At 30.4% G+C, this 15,339-nt stretch overlaps 1 protein-coding gene across 1 annotated transcript in view; it reads right to left on the bottom strand.

Annotated features, from left to right (window-relative positions):
* Positions 1 to 9,768: 9,768 nt before the first annotated feature.
* The window catches only part of LOC145307101 (macrophage mannose receptor 1-like), a 41,337-nt gene continuing 35,766 nt past the window's right edge, over positions 9,769 to 15,339 (bottom strand). Inside the window, exons 23-32 of the mRNA XM_080149436.1 lie at positions 15,119 to 15,172; positions 13,924 to 13,974; positions 13,765 to 13,842; positions 13,632 to 13,671; positions 13,179 to 13,217; positions 12,813 to 12,944; positions 11,720 to 11,809; positions 10,862 to 10,923; positions 10,301 to 10,376; positions 9,769 to 9,881 (exon numbers count right to left, since the gene is read on the bottom strand). Coding sequence (XP_080005562.1) covers positions 9,874 to 9,881; positions 10,301 to 10,376; positions 10,862 to 10,923; positions 11,720 to 11,809; positions 12,813 to 12,944; positions 13,179 to 13,217; positions 13,632 to 13,671; positions 13,765 to 13,842; positions 13,924 to 13,974; positions 15,119 to 15,172 — 630 coding nt within the window. The 3' untranslated portion in view covers positions 9,769 to 9,873. The remainder of the gene's footprint in view (positions 9,882 to 10,300; positions 10,377 to 10,861; positions 10,924 to 11,719; positions 11,810 to 12,812; positions 12,945 to 13,178; positions 13,218 to 13,631; positions 13,672 to 13,764; positions 13,843 to 13,923; positions 13,975 to 15,118; positions 15,173 to 15,339) is intronic.

The raw sequence follows: 15,339 nt of genomic DNA, 5'->3' as shown, positions 1-15,339 counted from the left end.
AGACCAAAATTGCTCTTGCTTGATGATTTTTAACCAAAAAAAGATATTTCAGGTAAATGGGAAAAATCAAAAATCTTTTTTTATTTAGTCGGAATTGTTATCATGTGGCTAAAACTTATTTGTGTAATCTATTAAATATAAAAATGGATCCAAAATTATTAAAAAAAATAACAAGTAATAAGAAATAAACAAGAATGATAACATCCATAAATAGGGAAGCTCAAAAATTATGGATTAATTATGGAAAAAATGAACTATATAGCAGTTTCATAAAAAAACACTAAACTGCAATAATCAAGAAACCTTGTAAGATTAATCTAGGAATCGAACTAGCACCCCAACCAATAGGGCAAATCTAGATAAAAATAGTATGAAAGTATTCAATCCCTGAAAATTCCAGCCGTCTATCTTGAATAGGAGTTGAGAAAATCATGAAATGTAGGAAATGATCTAGCACCCCAACAGATTGACGAATCTTAATGAAACTCGGTGAAAATGTGAAGAATGTTAACATTTCAGCCCTCTATCTTTTATAGGAGCCAAGAAAATCACGTTTCCCTCTTTCTGTCCCTAAGAGATGGACGGACGGACATTTCGAATTAAAGAGTAGCTTCGCTTCTAAATACATATTTTTGTTTTAGCATTTGAAAAATATAATATTATTTGTACAGTAAACATATACATATACATCAATGGCGGTCGGACTGCTTTTTAGCATGTTTTAGGCTATTTTTATATTTTCCAAATTTTCTCCATATCTTTGGTGTTTATGGCCCGATTTTCAAAATTCTCAAAAGATATCAAAATTAAAATTCCCCGTCGTTTGAAGAAAACAACGATGGCAGTCAGACTGCCTTTTTGCAGGATTTTGGCTATTTTGAGATTTTTCCCATATCTTTGATGTTTATGGTCCGATTTGCGAAATTTTTCAGTTAATGATATCAAAATTAAATATATTAATAGATTATCAGATAATTATAAAGAAGAAATATTAGGTAAAACCTATTTTATACACATAACATTTCGTGAAAAGAATTGTCCTTTTACTTCAAACTACCTTAGAAAGAAATCTAATTATATATTCCATTTTAACCTGTCCTAAAACTGTAAATGTTAAAGTTAGCAAGTGTCGATCCCTTCCCCATTATTTGACAAAGTGTTTTCTTTATATTTGATTGAAAATATGTTGACTCTCACAATGTTTAGATATACAATGTTCATATTGTATAAATTTTCTACTTGTGATAAAGTACTTTCTTCCTTTCTTCACATTTTCCCTTTACATGGTATGGTCAGCATTACCCCCCCCCCCCTCTGTTTTGAAAATAAAGGAAAAATGGAGTAGCTGTTCATTTGTTTATTCCTTTTGGTCTATGGGATACTGAGTAGCCCGCAGGGTTAGGGCATTAAGGCACTTTAACTGTAGGGGCTGGGCATACATAAAAAATTTTACCCTCCCTCTAATATTGGATTTTTTTTTAAATTAGGAGGGGGGGGGTTCAGTTCTTGATAGACACTTCGTAGGAAAGCATAAACTTTCTCTCTAGACAACATTTCCTAATCTTATAAATAGATACAACACACACTCTTTTTAGTAGCAAAGCTATTATATAATAACAAATATAACTTACTTTGTCTCTTCATATATCAACAAACAATTCAATTGTATTCTTTTTAAAGAAAATAAATGACTTAAAAGATTATTTTTCAAAATTTGTTCCCTAATAATTATAGAAGTTGTCATTCTTGTTTATCTGTCTCAAGGATTTATTCATTTTTTTAAATTTCTTCCTTTCTACAGCTTTCTCTGTGAGTGAGATAAATAAGGAAAAGAAAGAACTCCTACCCCTCCTTTCTCTCTTCAAAAGGGGGGCCGGGGGGGGGGGGGTAACTCTTCTGGACTAGCCTCTAGATGGAAAACACAGCTGACTTATTGTATAGACACATTTAATATATGTATGTTTGTCAAAGAATGCAGAATTTAAAGATTTTTCCTTAAAGTTCTTATTGAGCACAGAAACACTCTCACCCCCTAAATTTTTTTCATAAAAGTAGAAAATAAAGAGGGGAAAGTTTCTTTTTTCACTATACCATTAGTTTTTTATAATGTACAAACAAGCAAAAATCTACCACTTTTTTTAATAAAGATGGGGTGGGGGATTTGTGTGCTTGACTTGCTTTACAAGGTAAGCTGCCACTGTTACAGAGATACATACATAGATGACGGGTAATAGATATCTGAAAATAGAAATGACGCAAATTATGATCACAATTCTCATGTTTATCTAAAAATGCAACATATAATAATAGCTATTAAAACAATTTTCAAGCATAACTTTTATCTTATTAGGATAACAATTAAATAAGAAAATTTTTTTACCATATGAAATTCGTGATCAAACATTGAAAAAAAATGCAAGACATAGCTTTTATTTTAAGAAAGACTAGGGACAACGAACGCCCCCAAGAAGCCTCTAGGTGTTCTTAAGGTGGGAGGGGGATAAGTCAACCGCCCTTCTACTTTTTAATTTAAGTTTTAATAAGAAATATTGAGAAAAAAATTTGGGGGGGGGGGATTTTAAATTGGGAGGGTGGAGATACCCTCTCCCAAAATAGTTAAAAACCTTCCCTGTACCTAAAAAAAAGCGTTATTGCAAAGGAAAATTAAACAGTTGTCATTTAAAAAAAAAATTTAAATTGGCACATTTGTATAAACACCTGTAGACTCAAGAATGACGCAAAAAATAGGGAAAGGAAAAAAGAGAGGGGGTAAATCAAGATATCCGAAAATAGTTATGATCACCAACTTCTACCATCCATACATATATATATATATATACATACTATGTGTATGTATAAAAGAATAGACAAAGAAAATGAGTGTTTTCCCCCAAATTGCTTATCAAGCTTTTAAATACCCCTTTCAATTGTTTTTAAAATGAAATTTATAAATTTAAGATAAAAGAGTGTACTTTTTCTATGTACTATGCCTAATATAGGTGGGGTGGGGGCATAACTCTGCGGGGCCTTTACCTGCAGGGCTTTGAAGTACCCAATATAATCTGTGATATTCTGACCTAAAGTAATAAACAAAAATAACTTCTACCCTCCTAAATTTCTTTTTATTTTAAAACAATAGAGAGGGGGAATTAAGTGCTCAAGTAGGCTTTCTCGTAAATATATAAGTCACTCAAAAATCAGACATGTGACGTCATAAAAATGAGGTAGATGAGAGGAGAAAAAAGCCCTATAAATTTACGAAATCTCCGCTTTTTTTCTTACAGATATATATTTTTTTAACTAAGCAAAATATCAACACAGAACAAAATTATCTTCCTATTTCTGAACTCTTAAAAGGGATAACATTGACTTTAATCTGAAATGGTTAATCATTAGTCAAGCTCCATCCTACACTCCCATCTCTGGTTCCTGTAAACTGTGTAATTTTATGAAACATCATTTATAGCAAGGACAACAATCTCCTAAATAAGAGATCTGAGATTAACTGAAAGTGTAGACACAGAGAGAAGTTCCTGTTGATCAATCACCTGGACGAAGATGGAACCTGAAACTGATTGATTCAAGAAATTTTTTTGAAACATTATTAAAAGCGAATCTTTTCTATAATTAGGGTTGGTCCGTCCGTCCGTAGTTGTTTTGATTAATTTAGGCATGTTAGAATTGTCCTATCGATTTCAAACTTTGCAGGGTGATTCCTATAGTAGTTAGGTACGCTTATAACATTGTATTTTGTTGTCTAAGGAATCAAATTCCAAATTGGTTCATTATATCACATTAACATTTGTTGTTAAAAAAGTTAAAAATCAACATGTTAAAAATGGACGTACAGACATTCTTGTAACGATTATAGAGTAACTACGCTTTCTAAATCATACCTAACTACTACAGGAATCCCCATGCAGAGTTTGAAATCGATATGACAATTCTAACATGTCAACCCCAATTATAGAAAAGCTTCGCTTTAAATAATATATTCACAAAAAAACAATACTATACACATAAAAAAGTAACAGGATAACTCTGAGTCTTTGTATATTTTTGTCTGTCTGTCTGTGTGTTCAAAAAGAGGTTGCTAACTGCTGAAATATTATGGTCCAGGGGAGGTTTATAACTATTTCAAGGGAGGGTACAACCATCCACCCAAAATAAATCACCCCTAGAATTTTTTTCTTCTTTTTCTTTTAAATTCAAAAATTGAAAATGGCCATGGGCAAGGTTTGCATTCCCACGCCCCCCCCCCCCCTCAAGTGCCTCTATAGACCTCTAGGGGCATTGCTATTATTTGTTTAAAACTGAAGCTTAAGATCTTTGAACTTGCTGGTCGGAATAGGTTGAACTTTTCAGGAAAGCTTTATGAATGTTTTGAGGTGATTTCAGAGCTGGATCTTTAAATCATTTCAATGGTGATCTAAACCACCCCGCGCGAAATTTCAGCCAATCACAGCGGCGCATTTTAAAAAGAAGTTACAAATTTTTCATCAATAATTCCACCAATGACAAAAGGTGTAATTTAGTTATCATTACTATTATTGTCCATTGTCTTATCCCTTAAGATGATGCTGTGAGAATTGGTGCAAAAAATATGACGTAACAAAAAAAATTAGCCAATGAGAGGCCGTTATTGACCAATGGCGGCAATGGTAGTGGCCGCCATTGGTCAATAACGGCCTCTCATTGGCTATTTTTTTTTTGTTACGTCATATTTTTTGCACCAATTCTCACAGCATCCTTAAGATCATTCAAAATATACAAGATAAAAGGGATGAAAGAGGGGGGGGGGAGCATCAAACTTTCTTCATTCAAAAGAAGGCCATATAAAAGACAGACAAACATCCAATAACTCTGTAAATATTTTATTGATAAAGGTTTTGTGATTTTTTATCATAAATTATATCAAATACAATTTTTACAGTTTTTTGATTGCATAGCTTCAATTAAAAAAAATAATGTCTTAGGGAATTAAAAAGCCCCTATAGGCTAGGGGGCGAATCTGCTATTTATGTTATAAAGAAGTTACGACTATAACATGGTTTTAATAGTAGAGAAAGAATTCTGAAAATATATGTATGGTTCATTTTTAGACTTAGAATTTTTAACTAGAAGAAAGATGTACCGTTTTTTGCTTTTCTTACTCTTTTTTTATTTGACAACCTTTATCAGTAGGTTATTTTTGCATAAAGAAATCCGCTCTTAATATATATAGAATTCTGAAAATTTTTATATTTAGAATTTCTAACTAGAAGACAGATGACTGCTTCCTTACACCCTTACACAGGCAGAAGGAGGAACACAGAGACATACAGATAAACATACGGGCATACAGACAGACAGACAAGAGTAATCAGACATCTATCCCGAATAGCAACTGAGAAAATCACATGTTTACAGACAGACAGAAAGAGAGACAAGCAGACGAATAACCAAAGATATGACGGCTACAAAAATAAGATTGAAATTTAATATTATTTTTGGTTAATAGGCTATTCTGTACAAAGATTTAATAAATATTTTGGGACACCCAGGTAACTTTGTAAACAAGGCTAATAACGTCCATAAAAGCGAAGCTCTAAAACTGTAGGGCAAATGAACATTAACAATTGTAGAGTGTCATAATTGAATAATCAGAATATAAATGCATAAAAGTAGTTACAAAATTGTAAGTAAATTTGTGGAAAAACTGCTTAAATAAAGGATTTTGTTTAAGGACATACTTACATTTTTAGGACCTGTTTATAGAGTTACTTCGCTTATAACATTTTTCTTTGTTGTCCTAGGAATAGCTATCGAACAATCAATCGAACAATTATATCAAATAAGTTGTTAAAATAGTTAAAAATTAACATGTTTAAAATAGACGTACGGACATTCTGGTAACAATTATATAGTGTACTTAACTACTACAGGAATTATCATGCAAGTTTGAAATTGATATGACAATTATAACATTCCTAATTAAGGAAAAAAGCTACACATTATGCACGGACTGACCCTGATTATAGAAAAGCTTCACTTTAAAAAAAAGCCTTCTCCTTTAACTCAATTAGGGTTAAGGGACTGTACTTTACTTGCAATTATATTATAAATCTTTTTAATCACTGTTGAGAACTAGCTTATATTTACTATGAAAAAAAATGATGAAACCTAAACATGATATTCAGCTGTTGGTGGGGGGCAACACTTACTAGATTTGACGAATTTTTTTTTATCTGCCCCCCCCCCCCCCCCAAATATCATTTTAGATTCATTTCGCTACAGCAGTATGATATATGAGATACTGGCTAAACCTTATTCCTGGATGAGGGCTGATAAATCTCCCCCTCTTTTTTGTCTGCCTAACCCCTGCGGAGTCTATAACTTAAGAACCCTAACCCAACAGGGGTAGCAAATACACAATATAACTTTACCTAACTTAAACCCCCCCCCCCCACATATTTTTAATGGGCTATCTGTAATCATAAAATAATTCTATATTTTCTGAAAGTTAATCTTTTGTAAAGGTTATAATAATAAAATTAAAAACTACCAGGAATCTAAAGAGATAAAACAATGGCCGATAAATTGATGTTCATTTTCAATGATGATACACAAAATTATTTCTTCTTTACATTTAAATTAGTGGTTACAACGTTTGGACACTCAACTTAATATACCATCCATTCAATCAAAATTCACTCAAGTCATCAAAGTTATTAAGTCAACAAATAAGATAATGTTATGATAAACTTTGGGGACTAGTGTAATAAACAGCTCATTGGCCTTTCTCTCTCTAAAAACTATCAATTTTCAGGGGTGTTTATTTGCTCAACTAGACTCTTTGAGGGAATACACCAATTATTAAAAATATTTTACCTGTATGAAAAGTATAGAAAACAAAGATACCCAGGTATCTAATAAAGTATATATGAAGCAACACATTTTATAACAAAACAACCTTCTACGTTTAATTTTCTGAGATACCAAAAAAATTTCAAAGATTTTTTTAAAAAGTTTGGAAGATTTTTTTTCTCAAAAACTTGAATTTTATATAAAAATGTTTGTAGCAATCCAAACTACTCAATAATTTCAACATCTATCAGAAATGTCATTTTCTCATCTGCTATTTAAGATATTAGCGGCTACGACCCCTCGAAGAGTCAAAGGACTCTTTATGTGAGATCCTTCACTACAGACAAAAAGCTAACTACTTTATATAATATAATACGATATTTTAGATTCTGTTAACTCTAACTTTCACTTTGTCCAGGGATCTAAAGGGATAAGACAATGACCAATAAATTTTGTACATACCCAATGATAATACACAAAATTACCCTTTTTATAGATTACAATAAGTAAATGAAACGTTTGGACACTTAACCCCTTGAACCTTTCAATCAAAATTAAATAAAAGTCCCCAAAGTAGTTAAGCCAACACTATTATAAAAGTTTGGATACTAATGCAATAAACAGCCCAATGTCCCCTCCCTCCCTTTTCTATTTGCCTGTATTAGAGTCAGAGTACCTATTGCTGATTTGTTTGGGTTAAATACAATAGGTAAATCCTTGGGGGAAGTTAGGACCTATAGTGAAAGGTCGTGGAATCAAATGGTTGGTTGTTAATTAACATATGGGTGATTTAACTACTCATTCTGTCAAAGATACTAATGTCGCGTGACGACGTCTGACGGAATGACTTAAATCATAGAGCAGACTCACTTCTTAAATTAGTAATTAAATGCAATTTGTTCATTTAAAAGAATTATATTTATACTTTAACAAGGATGACAACATCCATAAAAGCGAAGCACTGAAACGGTAGGACAAACGGACATTAACGCTTGTATAGTGTCTGAACTGAATAATCAGAATATAGAAGTATAAGAGTCGAAGGAAAATTATAAGTAAATTTGTTGAAAAACTGATATATTATATTTATCTGATTTCGGAATAATGTTTCCTAAGATAACAAGGTAAAATAATAAAAGCAAAGCATTTCTATAATCAAATCCTAAAATGGAAGTATTTTATTGTATAAGTTAATGTTTGTTTGTCCTTACATCTGATTTAGAGCTTTGCTTTAATGGACGTTGTCATCCTTGTTTTTCTCAAGAAATTTAACAATAACTTTTGCTCTGAATACTGAATTATATAGTAGCCACACTACTCTACAAGAAAACATAAATTTTAGAGTAGCTTTGCTACAGAACAAGGAAGACAACATTCATAAAAGCAATTACTGAAATAGTAGGACAAACGAACATGAACCCTTGTATAGTGTCAGACTTGAATAAGTGTAAGTCTAAACAAATTCGTAACTGCTTAAATACAGGATACTGTTTAAGTCTATAATCAAATTTATAGGACTCGATTATAGAGTTGCTACGCTTCCTAAATTGTACCTAACTGTTAAGGGAATCATCATGAAAAGTTTGAAATCAATAGGACAATTCTAACATTCTAAATAAACAAAAAGAGCTAACTGTTATAGACGGATGGACAAACCTAATTATAGAAATGCTTCACTTATATACAATTTGATGAAAGGTTTGCTCTTATGGATGTTGTCATCCTTGTTATAATAATTTTACCATTGAGGTAATAGATCTTTTATTAGTTGGATCTTACACCAGATTATCATGCACTCTAATAAAGTAAAACTTGCAGCTGGCTAAAATATCCCCCTCATCCTGGATGAACAAATGGACCAATAAATGAGAGCAACCTAAATTGATGACAATTTTTACCCTGTCATATTATTCACATATATATTACATCCATTGTCCAACAAATAATGATAGTTCCTGATTGTCGTCGTAGAAAGGAGAAATCCTGAACAATATATATAGCCAGGGATCTAAAGGGATAAGACAATGGTTAATAAATTGATGTTCATCTCCATTGATGATACTGTGGTATAAACAGCGGCGGACTGACAGGGTTTTATTTTAGAATAGTTTTACTTTTTACTTTTACAAAATAAACAACACTAATATTAATCTTAAATTTATTCATTCTATGTTTATAATCAGAATTTTTGTTTGTTATTCATTAGTTTCAAATCAGATAATTTTAGATGGCATTTTAGTAAATTTTTTATGAAATAATCCAAATTTCACTTATTTTGCAAAATTTTGAATTTGCGGGTTTTCCACACAACTTTATGTGAAGTGTGACTTGAGAACTGTGAAAGATGTGGTTTAGAAGAAAGTTGAGTACAAGCTGGGGCTTGAAGCCTAGAATTTACTAAACATTATTTATTGTACACATAATCATAAGGTTTCTAGGTCATTTGTTAAAAACTATTGCAATGACTTTGCATGATGCAATTCTGACCACAATACACAAAATTACACCTTCTGTAGATTTAAATTAGTGGTTAAAAGTTTGGACAATCAACTTTATGAACCAACCATTCAAAATTCTATGAAAGTTCCCAAAGTTGTTAAGCCAACATATAAGAAAACTTTATTATAAAACTTTAGGGACTAGTGTTATGAACAGCCCATTGACCCTTCTCTCTCTGACTCCTTTCCAAACATCATTCATAAATGTTAAAATCTTAACTAGCTGATATTTTAGAAAATTAATCACAAAACCTTGTATGGGCCCTTTATACCAAGTAGTAAGAAGGTCGCAAAAATTAGCCTAAAACCATTTCAAGATCAATATTTAGCTTTCCTAAAAAGGAGTAGCCAATTGTTTCAGTAATCAAACAAAAATTAAGCTTCAGGCAAAAAGATCTTAAAATAAATAGAATAAGTCAAAATATGAAGCCAAAAATTATTTATTTTGTCGAAAATTTTGAAAAAAATTTAAAAAGATTACAAAATAAATTTTCTCAACTGATCATTACCAAGGTCATCATCATCCAATTCAGTATGCTAAAAAGTAAAGATGGAAATTAGTAACGTGCGACGTCTTTTTATTTAAGAACATTTACTGTTGCTTTAAAATCATGGATATTAATCTTAATGTTCCAAATATATCTTAAATGATTTAAATAATTTGAAGAAATCTAAAGGACCAGCCCCTTTACATACGAGTTGTTCATCAATTGAAGAGGGGGGGGGGCAAACACCTTATCTGTCTCATATTTAGGCATCTCTTAGTTGAGCTAGAGGGCAAAAAAATTTGTGCAGTTTCTTTTGTTCACGTAGAAGTTCTGACTATAACAAGGTTAACCCGATATTTTGCTTTCTTTTTTTATATAAAAGTTCCTGCTATAATTTATTTGCTTCCTTTTATTTAGTAAATTATTTTTTACCCAGGAAATTGTTATTTTAAATATCTGTATAATTACCTTGTATCTTACACAAAGCATAGCAACTAGTACTACAGTAAAAGTCATGATATTTCCAACTGTAACTAGAAAGGGCCTAAAATTTAAAAAGCTAGCATTTAATCATGCCTTTATTGTATTTGAAATGATAATGTTAAAAATTATTCTGTAATATACAAATGCATTACAATATAATTGTATGATTCTAGTATGATTTTTATTCTGTAATTTATTGCGTTTTTGTGATGATTTCCAAGTCATTCTGTCAATGTAATAATCACTACAGCAAATGATTTTTTTTTGTTTTGAAAAGGGTACATTAACCTACTGAAATGAAAAAACTAAAATAATCATCAATGCTCTCATTTGTCTTAAAAAGTAGAACAAAGATGCAAATTAATTTTTAAAAAAATGATCCTAGCCAGAGAAATCCTGAAATATCCATCAAAACCAAAAGTTTTTGCAGAAATGACCTTAATTTTACATTTCTGTAAGAAGTTCTTTTGATTGGATCAATATTTTTAAATTAATTTTTATTCTTATTCTACTCTTCAGGTACTAAGATTATTAAAATCAATTTACCATGAAACAGTTGTAAGCATTATTGTTCCTTGGTCTCCCTATATACCAATCAGTAAAACTAACTAAATTATAAAGTAAAATATTAAATTATTACATATAAATAAAAAGAAATAAATGAACATAAAACATCAACAATGTTTTCACAAAATACCCTGGTGGATACTCTTATCTTGAAATGTATTTAAACATAAATGGGGGCCTGCAGGGATTTACATGAAGATACTTGTAATTTTCTCTAAAATAACTAATTTTATATTTCAACTTTTTGCTGTGTAAAAGATAATTTTACAGCAATACTTTGAAATAAGATATCTTAAAAAGTATGAGAGCTAGAAAAATGTTAGAGACCATTTTAGAAAGCTCCAATATATGTCATTTCAACTGTAATGTTAGCGAATTTGCATGATAAACATGAAAGACAAAATAAGACAATAAAGCAGGTTAGGTGAAAATAGTCTAAAAAAAATAAAAGTAAAATTTTATCACCAAAAGTAATTTTAAAATTTTCTACTATGGGAAGGTACTAACTCAATTTAGGGAAAGCATGTTCTGAGCTTACCATAAGGTCCCAGTACATCCTGTGTAAATCGTTTCCACGTTTTTTTTCTAACCTAACACGCCTTCAGGTGAGGTGTGTAATTGTAAGCTTTCAGTCAAATCCACTTATTAGGTTTTTTAACTGTTTTTAAGTTTGCATTTTATTATACTATGCATTTGATCAAAATTAAGAACAGTTTGACCTAATGAGTGCATTTGACTAGATTTTGCATCCAACTTTACGGAACTACAAAAAAAATAACCCTCTTTTTTAACTTCTGTTTATCTATTTGTTACTAATAACTACCAAACAGTTAATACCTGGAGATCCATCTGTCCACAACCAAGTGCCTTCTTGTTGATTATCTGTACCACCAAGCCATACATGAAAATTAACTCCACTTAGTATATCTAAATAATAATATTACAATGATGTTGTTATATGTATATTAAGCTATATAAGTTGAATAGAATTTTAATGTATTTAATAGATTTGAAATCTGCATAAAATTTTAGGGATTTTTTTTATAAAATTCGTTTTTTTGTATAATTCTTTAAATAAAAGCGCAAATACAATAAAAGTTAATTATTTTGACATCTGTGATTGGTGGATTGAAAGCTATCTGCGCTCTGAAGCTTAAGTGTTGTACGTCATTCACCCAATTAGAGCTCAGGTAGTTTCCAATCCACCTATCCTATTGGTCAAAACTAATTAACTTAAATTGTATTTGCGCTTTTAAATAAAGAATTATATAAAAAGAATAATTTGATAAAAATCCTTAAAATTTTATGCAGATTTCAAATCTATTATATACATTAAAATTCCTGTAAGAGTTAGGTAAATATTAGAAAGAATTGCTATTCCAAAAATTCTGAATAAGTTTTTTTAACAATTTTTTAAATTTATGATTTTTCTTTGCAATACAATATATATACTACTAGCGGCTTTGCCCCTATCCTCTAGGGGCTTTGCCCCAAGAGGTATAATTAAATATTCTATTACCTACCCAGCCAAAAAGAATACGAATGGATTGCAAATTTTTGCAAATAAATGGCGAATTTGCAAAATTTGTAAAAAATCGTAAAAAAAAGTGGGGGTGGGGAATTTTTTTGTTTATTGGGGGTTGGGGGTGTCCCACCCCCCAAGAAAATAGCCTAAAACCACCATAGGGCCAGTAGGTATATTTCCTGAAGAGTAGAATCCAATCAGTTCAGTGGTTACCGAGAACTTAAGGGCAGACGGACAGACATCATTCTACTTTTTATTATAGATATAGTAGCATTATGAAGGTTGCTCTTTTCATTATTATTTAAAATTTAAAAAGTGCTTTGAATAATAGCCTTTTTAGGAATTACACATAGAAAATAAGACTAAAAAGGGGGTGAATGGGCTATTTAAAAAAATGTCATGTACCATTTTTCACAAATTGCCATTCTCCATATGTTTCTATTTTAGCTAGGTCGCCTCCAGCCTCCAGACATTCTGTTCTGCTATCATTCCAGCTTCTCTTTACATCTGTTAACACTTTGTATCTGTAACATGTTCCTGTACAAAGATTAATTTGTTGTATTAATTATTTGTTATCTAGTTTACATTTATAGGCAAGTAGCATTATATAAGAAATTATTTAAAATCTTTGTGTTATTCTAATAGTTTATGATCAGAATGTATGAACCAATACACAGAATAATTTTGAAGTATTATAACATTTAATCAGGAATGTAACCATTTGAGATCAAAATTTGATTAGTGTATTTAAATATAAACAAAATTAATTACCAGTCTTTGAATCAGAATATCCATAGTTGCTGCATGGAGCTAAAATAATATGAAAGTGAAATAACATTTTTATAATTCCTTAATTCTTAACTCTTATAAGATCAGGGAAGAAGCCAGAACGCTCCTCCCCCCCCCCCCCCTTAAACCCCTATCTATTCTATTCTGTAATATTTGTGTATGGTACTTTTAAAACTTAAAACCGCTAAAAGATTTATATTTCAAATTATCTTGACCTGGAATCATTTTGGTTTAATAAGCTAAGAAAGGGAGAACAGATTTTTTTAAAGTTTCACTATAATCATAGAATACTGAATCTTAATGTTTTTTTTTAAATATTTAGATTAATAAAAGCCCATAGCATTGAGAGATTTAGCTATACTAAGTATAATTTGTAACTTTTAAAAAATTATGCTTTATTTGTATTTTCATACTTTCTTACAATATATTTAATACCTGCATCTACAATTAGTGATTTCAGTTCATTGCCCAAAACCTGAAAAAAATGAATGAAATTGTTTATAAATGTAATCCAGAGAAATGTTAACTCAAATTAAAAATGGCTATAAAGGTAAAATTATTTTCTTACCTGAGATTCATTTTTCAACATTTCATGTTCGTTGTAGGCAACATCAAATTTATCATCTATCTTCTCTTGGATTTCCATCTAGAATGAATTTAATTTTCATCTTTTTTGATAAAATAATCACATATTAATATACCTAATTTGATTTTAACAATTAAATACCTTAGTCAGGTTTGCTTGTTCATTCAAACTTTTAAACTGTTGATGTAAAACCTGAAATTGAATATATTCTTGAAAATATTGAAAAAAATTTGGTCAACTAAATAAAAAAAAACCATGCAATACATTTTTATTCTGTAATGCCAAAATTGACACTGTATTGATATAATAGGCTAAATAATGTAGACCCTTCTAAGCATTCTCAAAGGTAAAACATGTTATTTTACAAAATTAAGAAACAATCTATTTCTTTATGTGGTGGGGGGTATATCAAGGAAATCAATCTCCTTTAAATGTCAAGCAACCTTTCAATAGAATTGCCTGCAACCTGCAAAGGTAAAAAACTAAGCATACACAAATATAAGCTGCTTTCATGACCTTATTTAATTTTGTTGTACATATCAAACTATATTTTAGACACAAGTTTTATTACAAAGAAATCAAGGCAGAAGGTTTAATAACTGTAGTTACTTTTAGGTTCAGAAGAATTTATACATGCACACACATACACACTTATACATTGTTATTCCATTTATAGTGTTCTGATATCCTTATATGATTTAATAAAAAAAATGTAAAGTATTTCTGTCTCAAGCTCAAGATCTCTCAAATGGTCAGCAGAAGAATAAAATTGGAAAAAGTGTATTTTGAGTAACAGGTCTAATTATTAATTTGCCGCCTAGGAAAAGTGGCTAAAAAGTTAAGTTTCTGTCTAAAGCTTATGATCACATCAATAGTGATATTAATATAAAAGGGACAATTAAGAGTCCATGAAAGGGCAATGGCATAGCATCTTATTACAAGATGCAATATGAACTCCACTTAACAGGGGCTTTCACACCCCCCCATATGATAAGAATCTGTAACATCCCCCTTAAAGTGGGTTTATAAATAAAGATGCAACAGGGGGCAGTCTCACGAAACCAAATATACCCAAATTAACTAGTAATTATAACAAGTCCATTACCATAGTTAGGTTTGTTTGCTCCATAAAATTCGATTGAAGAACATAGAATGAAAACACATTAATTTGAGTTCGAAATCAAATTGTTCAAAGGTATATAAGTGCAAAAACTTATTGGCTTTTCCTGTGCATTTTAAGTATTTATATGCTAACCAAGGCAGAATTGAAATCACATAAATTGTTGGAAAAACAATCTTTTTTCCAATTTTTTTGCTTACTACTCTTATAAAATACCTGATTTTGACTCTCTACATTTTTCAGCTTTTCATTCAAACTGTTCAATTCATTCTGAAAAATTTAAATATCTTATAATAAGGATTATTAAACATAAATTTATCCTTTCTTGTATTGAAATAAAAAATCATTTTTGCTAATTTTGTATTTAAAGTATCATTTTAAAGTAAGTTTGTTCTATATATGAACAATTATTACAAATTAAATTATTATTAAATTCT

Source organism: Acartia tonsa, chromosome 15 (genome assembly GCF_053477335.1).
Source record: "Acartia tonsa isolate MP-2025a chromosome 15, ASM5347733v1, whole genome shotgun sequence".
Classification (NCBI taxonomy): Eukaryota; Metazoa; Arthropoda; class Copepoda; order Calanoida; family Acartiidae; genus Acartia; species Acartia tonsa.
This window is presented reverse-complemented; position numbering and strand designations above follow the sequence as displayed.